Source organism: Triticum aestivum, chromosome 3A (assembly GCF_018294505.1).
Source record: "Triticum aestivum cultivar Chinese Spring chromosome 3A, IWGSC CS RefSeq v2.1, whole genome shotgun sequence".
NCBI lineage: Eukaryota > Viridiplantae > Streptophyta > Magnoliopsida > Poales > Poaceae > Triticum > Triticum aestivum.
In genome coordinates this window covers 182,847,941-182,856,526 of record NC_057800.1, presented here as the reverse complement: position 1 = coordinate 182,856,526, position 8,586 = coordinate 182,847,941, and the positions used below count along the sequence as shown (strand labels likewise).

The 8,586-nt window shown below is 42.8% G+C and overlaps 2 protein-coding genes across 4 annotated transcripts; one reads left to right on the top strand and one right to left on the bottom strand.

Moving 5' to 3' along the window:
- Positions 1–248: 248 nt before the first annotated feature.
- Positions 249–5,704, top strand: LOC123060892 (isocitrate dehydrogenase [NADP]). Of its 3 annotated transcripts, none has more exons than XM_044483757.1 (16): positions 249–523; positions 1,517–1,560; positions 1,736–1,845; positions 2,161–2,198; positions 2,311–2,388; positions 2,534–2,587; positions 2,669–2,770; positions 3,455–3,540; positions 3,636–3,739; positions 3,854–3,922; positions 4,003–4,118; positions 4,219–4,253; positions 4,453–4,595; positions 4,929–5,051; positions 5,162–5,257; positions 5,362–5,704. In XM_044483757.1, exons 1-15 carry the CDS (start codon positions 475–477, stop codon positions 5,253–5,255), a joined length of 1,245 nt encoding a protein of 414 aa, XP_044339692.1. In that variant the 5' UTR covers positions 249–474; the 3' UTR covers positions 5,256–5,257; positions 5,362–5,704. The 3 variants fall into 3 exon arrangements, with proteins under 3 accessions (XP_044339692.1, XP_044339689.1, XP_044339691.1); XM_044483754.1 differs by lacking the exon at positions 249–523 and adding an exon at positions 1,159–1,216; XM_044483756.1 differs by lacking the exon at positions 249–523 and adding an exon at positions 1,159–1,216 and having other exon boundaries at positions 5,162–5,266.
- On the bottom strand, positions 5,628–6,974 carry LOC123060893 (pathogen-related protein). Its single transcript, XM_044483758.1, has 4 exons — positions 6,671–6,974; positions 6,418–6,550; positions 6,007–6,305; positions 5,628–5,885 (listed from the first exon to the last, which is right to left on the bottom strand). The coding sequence occupies exons 1-4, from the start codon at positions 6,806–6,808 to the stop codon at positions 5,751–5,753; spliced, it is 705 nt and encodes a 234-aa protein (XP_044339693.1). The 5' UTR covers positions 6,809–6,974; the 3' UTR covers positions 5,628–5,750.
- Between the last annotated feature and the right edge of the window lie 1,612 nt (positions 6,975–8,586).

Genomic DNA, 8,586 nt, shown 5'->3' with positions numbered 1-8,586 from the left:
GAAGGGAGAGGAAGGAGACGGAGGAACGAGCCTGCACGAGATACGCAGGAATCCTGCGTTCCCCTCAGCCTGGCTGAGAGGCCTCCTTTTGCATCCGCCGGGCCAGGCTGAAGGGCCCATACAGCTTATCAAACGACCCAGATTTTGCATAGTGGATGCGGGCCAGATGCAACACAAGGAACCAAACACGCCCTAGATTAATTAGAGGGCCGATCACTCAAACGTGACGTGGCCCCAGATGCCCTGTCCCAGTCACCGCACACTGGACCAAGTCCACGGCCTGCGGCCGGACTCCGCCGTGTCGCTTAGTTCGTCATACAACTGCAAACTGCCTCGTTCTCTCCGCGCTCCGGTCTCCCCAGTCCACGCCGCGCAGGCTGGAAGAGCTCGAATTTCCTCACTCCCGCGTCGCCTCGCCTCGCCTCTGCTCGCTCCGGAGAAGGCTAGCTGCCCCGCGAGCCGAGCGCGGCGCCCATGGCGTTCGACAAGATCCAGGTCGCCAACCCCATCGTCGAGATGGACGGTGAGAACCCCGATCCCCCACTCTCCTATCGGAACCCTGCTTGATTTGTCTCGTGCTTTTCTGCAATCCAAGAGGGCATGTTAAGATTATGTACCGCGTGTGTTTGACTGATTGTGTGGCTGAGTTAGTCCGCCCATGGTGGTGGATGAATTAGTCTGCTTTACTTGGATTTGGATCATGTGCAGTTGAGCTGGAACGTAGTCCATGGGCTACAGTATCACGGGATCAAATTTCGGCCTTATACCTTGGTGTTCTAGGCAGCCTTGGCCCACTTCACTTGTGCAGGGAAATGTGATTATTTGGGTGAAGTTGTTCGGTGATATCGTTCCATGATGCTCTGGTGATTAATGTTCGTCTAATTACTTACTACTCCCTCCGTCCAATAATATAAGAGTGTTTTTTTACACTATACTAGTGTAAAAAACGCTCTTATATCCACCCGCGAAAGAAAAGAAAAAACGCTCTTATATTATGGAACGGAGGGAGTAGTTTACTAGGTGCTTCACTGTGTATACAGCGGCTGGTCTTAATTTTTTTGAATCTAAGGTGTATTGAAGAAGTTCTCTGATTAGAAAATGCACTGACCTTAGCAGGACTTCTCTATTGGGTGACATGAAAGTAGTATGGTTAACCACGTGGAAGATACACTGATGGAAGATGAAAAACGTTCCAAATCGTCTTCCAATGCACTCAGTATGCACTATTTCCAGATACCAAGTTCAGAACTTATCTGCAAAATTTATCTAAAAAAAACTTATTTATTACATGTTTGCTTGATTGCGCCTTGTTGTATTCCAGATGTCAGCCCAATATGTCCTCACTCAGAAGTTAGTAGTGGCTGAAAAAGTGCCATGAATAGACTGATTATCCTTTTGTGTAGCATTTACCAGGAAATATATTTTTAGCCCATAAGTGTCACCCTTTTTTTATAGTTGGGAGACGATGCTTTTGCTGACTGAAATAACTCATAAACTATATGTTCATTTTGCGTAGGTGACGAGATGACACGAATTATATGGAAATGGATCAAAGATAAGGTTAGTTCTTGTCATTTCTGTTTGTTCTTGATATCGATGGAATACTTACCTAAGCATTGTGCTCAGCATCTCTTACGTCTTTACTCCATTTTATTACTTTTTGTGATTTTCGTGTTGCTTATTGCCCCCATCTTCATTAAGAGACATTTTTTAAATATGTTTGTTGATCATGCAGCTTATATTTCCTTTCCTGGACTTGGATATAAAATACTTTGACTTAGGTCTACCTAACCGTGATGCTACTGGGGATAAAGTAACGATAGAAAGTGCAGAAGCTACCCTAAAGTAAGCCTCAGTTTTTCAGATTCCTGATTTTGGACCACTCTCTGTTTTCTTGTTTTTGTTTCACTATTTAGTTGTTCCTTTCTTTAATGGATCTGATATTGTCTACTGCAAATCAATATTATCAGTGCTTCTGAACCTCCTCGTCCTAGTATCGCCTAGCAATTATTGATTGAATGAAGGAATTTGCATGTGTGCTGGACTGCTGGTGCTTCCATTTATGCTGATATATAACATATGCTGATATTATTATTTGTGGTTCCTATATTTGTAGCCTTTTACATTATAGTGGTTCAGTGATTCTATTTTTTTTTTCAGGTATAACGTGGCCATCAAATGCGCAACTGTCACCCCAGGTGATGTTCGGCAGAATTTGGGCTCATTAACTTATGAACCTTAACGCTCTATAGCAACATTGGATGCCCATGTTAATTTTGATTTGGCGCCACACTACTTGTGACCTTACAGATGAAGGACGCGTAAAAGAGTTTAATTTAAAAGCTATGTGGAGGAGTCCAAATGGGACAATAAGGAACATCTTAAATGGTAAACCACTCACTCGTGATTCATTTACTTCACATATGTGCATTGAGATTCTTGAATCTTGTGTTCGTTCTACTCTGAACTTCCATCAATGCACCTTTTGTGGTTCTTTATTACTTACATTGGTGGAACTCATTTTTTTCCACAGGAACTGTTTTCCGAGAACCAATCATCTGCAAGAATGTTCCTCGGCTTGTGCCTGGTATGGTGGCTGTACTGCAGTGCTGCACACACCAATACTTGGAGCTTGTTGATGTTTATGCTACATATCTTACTCTGACAGGATGGACAAAACCCATATGCATTGGCAGACATGCTTTTGGTGATCAATACCGAGCAACAGATACAATCATCAGAGGGCCAGGGAAACTCAAGTTGATATTTGGTATGTAGCCCTACAAAGTTAGTTATCCAGCTAATGTTCTGATAGGTCTTACAAGTCAGAATTTGTAGAAGTTAGGACCGGATAGCTTGCGGCTTGGTCTCACTATTGTGTTTGTTCTACTGATAATAACTCTACATCCTGTTTTTACGGACATCTTTGCGATTGAAAATGTTGTTGGTTCTCAAAATAGAGACATGATTGTTGGAATAGACATGATGTGTCACCATATTGGCACATTAAGCTTGGCTATCACTATAATCTGGGGTACTACTTCAGGACCTATTAAATGGTTTATATAATAAGGGGTACTACTTCGGGACATATGAATTGGCTTATACTCCCTCCGTCCTAAAATAAGTGTCGCTAATTTAGTACAACTTTGTACTTCCTCCGTAAACTAATATAAGAACGTTTAGATTACTATTTTAGTAATCTAAACGCTCTTATATTAGTTTACTGAGGGAGTACTAAATTTGTACTAAACCAGCAACACTTATTTTGGGACGGAGGGAGTACATGTGTACAATGAATATAACCGGTTTCTCCGAGTAAAACAACTGCATATATGTGAATGTACCTTACTAATATAGTAAAGTACTAATCATATTTTCCCAGTCTCTAAATATAAGTTATCCATTGTGTCAGTGTCATGTTTACTCTCTTATCTTTTTAAAACTACCACAGATGGCATAGAGGAACAAATAGAGTTGGATGTGTTCAACTTTAGTGGTGCTGGTGGAGTAGCATTGTCTATGTATAACACTGATGAGGTTTGTTCCCTGTGTCATGCTAGCTTTGATGCTGTGTGTGTTCAAATGGTTTTTTTTTAATCATAACATGATTTATCTTATTGCATTCCAAACAGTCAATTCGGGCATTTGCTGAAGCTTCGATGAATGTGGCTTACCAGAAAAGATGGCCGCTTTATCTTAGTACCAAGAACACAATCCTGAAAAAATATGATGGAAGGTCAATATACAATTATCATAAGCTATCTACTTACTTTGGAGACAGGCTTGCATCCATGTATGCATTTCATTGAAATATAACATTCCTTACTTGCCTGGTTGTCTTGTATATCAGGTTTAAAGACATATTCCAAGAAAACTATGAAACAAATTGGAGAGGCAGGTTTGAGGATGCAGGAATATGGTAGTCTATTTGCTCTGTCTTGTGCAGACAAGTATTAAATGTTTCTTCCTTCTCTTCCAGACTAATTGTTGCTGTGGCAGGTATGAACATAGACTGATCGATGATATGGTGGCCTATGCCCTAAAGAGTGAAGGTGGCTATGTTTGGGCTTGCAAGAATTATGACGGAGATGTGCAGAGCGATCTAGTTGCTCAAGGTATGTGCTCTACATATGGATGTTGTCTGCTGCAACCTTTTATCTTGAGAAGGATGGTAGTTCATTTGTTAAGAGCTGGAATGTTCTACTCCTGTTTCAGGTTTTGGATCGTTAGGTCTCATGACATCGGTTCTGGTACGTGCCCGGACGGATATTTCATGCTACTCTGTGTATTTCAAAGTTCAATTCGTGTCTCATAACCATTTGTTAGGATAATGTTTTAGTGTTTTACTATTGGAAATGCACTTACATTGTGCTCTACTGCTGGAATAACTGGCACCCAGTATGTGCTTCTCTCTGCTCAGCTTAACAAGTATAGTTCGTGTTACTTTAGGTGTGCCCTGACGGTAGAACAGTTGAAGCTGAAGCTGCACACGGTACAGTCACACGACATTACAGAGTCCACCAAAAAGGAGGCGAAACTAGCACAAACAGCATTGCGTCAATCTTTGCGTGGTCTACTGGATTAGCACATAGGTACCAAGGGTGAATTAAACCATAGAACTTAGATGATAATGTTTTCACTCATTATGTTGAACCTAAATTTATTTTCTTAGACCAGTTGAACCTAAGTTTTTATACACAATTTATCTTAATATTCCTATTCAATTGCCATACACAATCTTTAGTTTTCTTAATATGTGGAGTTGAGAAAATTGTCTTCTAAACTTTGGTGGGAGTTTTCACTTTAGGAAGGTTATTCCAGTTTTTTTTCTTGCTAATTTTGTAAATATTTAGTATGCTGCAGTAACTTTATTTGATGTATTTGTAGCTGAAGCATTACGTCTTAATATTGAATACTTAATACAGGGCAAAGCTCGATGACAACAAAAGACTGTTGGATTTCACACAAAAACTTGAAGCTGCTTGTGTGGGAACAGTGGAATCTGGGAAGATGACAAAGGATCTAGCTCTTCTCATACACGGACCAACGTAATTCTGCCATTTCTTTCCATTTTGTAGCTACAGTACACAGGGCTTAGTTCTAATCGGTTATTTTGAAGTATTATTTTTATTTAATTGCTTCTCTTGGCGTCTTACAGTGTTAGCCGTGATAAGTATCTGAACACCATGGAGTTCATTGATGCGGTTGCTGAGGAGTTGAGGACAAGATTGTCTGCAAAATCAAAGTTATAAAGGTACTACAAGTAAGATAATTTCCCTGTCTATCTGCTTAGCTGCCTTGCAATGCTTCTGAAGCTCATGTTTTCTCATCTAAGCATTTCTGCCATTGTCGACACAGGAGGGACTTGTTAGGATCCTATAATACAAGGTTTGCGTTTGTGCTACGAATAGGGCAACGTGTCTTCCCTACAGTGCTCAAATAGAGCCTCTGGTGACAGTCTGAATGCACCTCCGAACAATGAAGGAAGATGCTGTCTAGCTCGAAAATAAGTAGGCTCTTTTTTATCGGATTCTTGGTGATGATCGAGTCATTTCATGCAGCTCTTCAGATAGCGATGTCCAAATCCAAGTTGGGCTTCTTACACCTACACACCCGAAGTGGTGTTTGTACCAGACATAATAAGCCACTTTATTCAAACATTGTAATGCCACCACATGAAATCAAAAGCCAATTTGAAATCTGAAGCTGGTCATCCAACGATATGAGCGACATGTTTCTTTGGTGCTTCAGTTTCCTCTCATCACAGGACAACCTGAAGCCGATGCAGCAGCAGCAGTAGCAGGCGCGCTCAAGAAGCTTGCGAGGAAGTTGCCGCGCTCGTAGAAGTACTCCGCCTTCTCCACCTTCATCTCCTCATCAACCTGTCATCACATTGTTGCAGCCACCCATGTCAGTGTCTACTCTGTTAGACCGTTACTGTGATTCTGTGAAGTCCCAACTTTGAACAAAACTTGACTGTACTATCAAAGCTGCCAAGCTTACATGGAAGACGCAGACCCCAAAGAACTCGACGCGCTGGCCGTGAGGAGGGTGCCCCTTGAACGGCCCCTCCATGTAACCCCAGTGCCGGAACTTGAAGGCGACCCTCGGCGGGCCGCTGTACACGTCCAGCACCTCGATGGCGAAGCCCCTGGGGAACGCCGTGAGGAACGTCGACATGCCGGAGTCGACCGTCTCCTTGTCCGGGTCGTAGATGCGGTGCTCCGGCGGCAGCTTGGTCGCCAGGAACGCGTTGTAGCCGCCGATGGCAGTCCACTCCTTCCGCGTTAGAGGCTTCATCCCTGCAAATAAGCAAGCGTTGGTGCCGTTGCAAGGCAGACGATCTTATGTGATTATGTCGCAAGATCGGTGGATGGATGGGCAGAAGGGTGCCACTGTGCGGCGGCGTCTCACCGTTGGTGCTCGCGGTGAATCCCTGGGAGTGGACGCTCTTCTGGTCGTCGGGGCGCACCTTGTGGATCATCTCCATCTCCCAGGTCTTGAGCAGGCGCTGCACCTTCTCCTCAAGAGACCCATCCGGCCATTCCTGTTGCAGTGTTAATCACGTGAACAAAGCTTAAAAATACTAGTAGTAATAATCAGTAGAAATTGATGTGATTCAGGGTACATCATGGACCTACTCGTGGATAGGTTTAGCGGTGCGTACCTTGGTCCTCTCTTCCTCGAAGAGCTTGTTCACGATGTCGTAGTTGGGAGGGGCTCCATGCCTCCACACGGTGTTCTTCTCGCCCTCGCCGTGCATGAACGACCGGTACTTGTCACCTCCTGTTTCAGTAGACGCCATGGCTAATTACCTTCGTCCCAGTTCAGGGGACAACTTGGTATTTGGAAGCTGAGAGTCAAGTCAAGGACCGATCTCCTACATGTAGGGGGTAAAAAAAATCAGACGTAGAGAACTGCATCATTGCGAACGTCACTGCATTGGAAAAACATGACTAGTACTATATGATATCCACCAACCCAATCACTTACCAGTCCCTGTCGCGCTGAGCTGCGTCCACTCGTTTTCCTTATCCCTTTTGTCACGTTGGCAAATGTTCAAACTACTCACCAAATTGTATTGGCGAAGTTTAAAGGAAGGACTTCGAAGATGGATTTTAGTAAATAAAAATACAAGACCAAGTTAAAAAGGTTATATTGGAGGGTGTGGCTAGCATCATATAGCATCAATTCAACACAAATTCAACAATTTGACAAAGCAAAATAAATCATAATTCAACACATGCTAAAATAAACTTCTACAATGCATGCATAAATAGGCGATACATGAATAATTCAATCGAGTCCTTTATTGCGCTTGTTGATCTCCTTCTTCTTCATGTGGAGCCACTTCTTGCTTTCCTCAAAGAGGCTAGCGTCTTGCAACATGATCCTAAAATCTTCGTGTCCTCGCAAGCATTACCCCCCCCCCTTTTCTCTCTGTCTCTCTCTTTCTCTCCCTCACACACACACACAAAATTATGTGCACTGTCGCCGCCTTTTTAAGCTCCCATTTTGTATTTTTCTCTTGCTTCTTCATGTTTATCTTCTCCCTCTCAATGCTCAATTTCTCTTTCACCCTCTATGCTCGAACTCCATCCACTCCCTTTGAACACCCCAAAAGAGCTTGTACCTCTCCTCCTTCTTCTCCTCCTTGGCGGCTTCATGTGGCGGGCATTTTTGCTTGCCACACGGTCACACACGACCCTTTGCTTCTCCCACTTGTTGCCCATCACCTGCCAGTTCCTCTTTGGCACAGTTGCTTGTTAGTCCGCCCCTCCACTTTGCTCCTCTTCCAACTTCTTGGTGTTGTTTTGAGCTATTCAAAGAGAGTTTGCCACTTTGGTTTCTCACTAAATTTCGACCAACAATGGGAAAAGGTAATGGCTTGCCTTTGGTTTAGTTGTACAAAGTGGCCTCAAACCTCTACTAGGAAAATAAGAATAACTCAAAACTGAAGGAAATATGCCCTAGAGGCAATAATAAAATTATTATTTATTTCCTTATATCATGATAAATGTTTATTATTCATGCTAGAATTGTACTAACCGAAACATGATACATGTGTGAATACATAGACAAACAGAGTGTCACTAGTATGCCTCTACTTGACTAGCTCGTTGATCAAAGATGGTTAGGTTTCTTAGCCATAGACAAAGAATCGTCATTTGATTAACGGGATCACATCATTAGGAGAATGATGTGATTGACTTGACCCATTCCGTTAGCTTAGCAATCGATCGTTTAGTATGTTGCTATTGCTTTCTTCATGACTTATACATGTTCCTATGACTATGAGATTATGCAACTCCCGTTTACCGGAGGAACACTTTGTGTGCTACCAAACGTCACAACGTAACTGGATGATTATAAAGGTGCTCTACAGGTGTCTCCGAAGGTACTTGTTGGGTTGGCGTATTTCGAGATTAGAATTTGTCACTCTGATTGTCGGAGAGGTATCTCTGAGCCCACACGGTAATGCACATCACTTAAGCCTTGCAAGCATTGCAACTAATGAGTTAGTTGCGGGATGATGTATTACGGAACGAGTAAAGAGACTTGCCGGTAACGAGATTGAACTAG

Coding starts and splice junctions, on each gene's coding strand:
- LOC123060892 (XM_044483757.1), top strand. CDS start 475: ATGGCGTTCGACAAGATCCAGGTCGCCAACCCCATCGTCGAGATGGAC. Junction 2,199..2,310: donor ATGCGCAACTGTCACCCCAG/GTGATGTTCGGC, acceptor GTGACCTTACAG/ATGAAGGACGCGTAAAAGAG. Junction 3,923..4,002: donor TTTGAGGATGCAGGAATATG/GTAGTCTATTTG, acceptor TTGCTGTGGCAG/GTATGAACATAGACTGATCG.
- LOC123060893 (XM_044483758.1), bottom strand. CDS start 6,808: ATGGCGTCTACTGAAACAGGAGGTGACAAGTACCGGTCGTTCATGCAC. Junction 6,306..6,417: donor ATTCACCGCGAGCACCAACG/GTGAGACGCCGC, acceptor GCTTATTTGCAG/GGATGAAGCCTCTAACGCGG. Junction 5,886..6,006: donor TTGGGGTCTGCGTCTTCCAT/GTAAGCTTGGCA, acceptor ATGTGATGACAG/GTTGATGAGGAGATGAAGGT.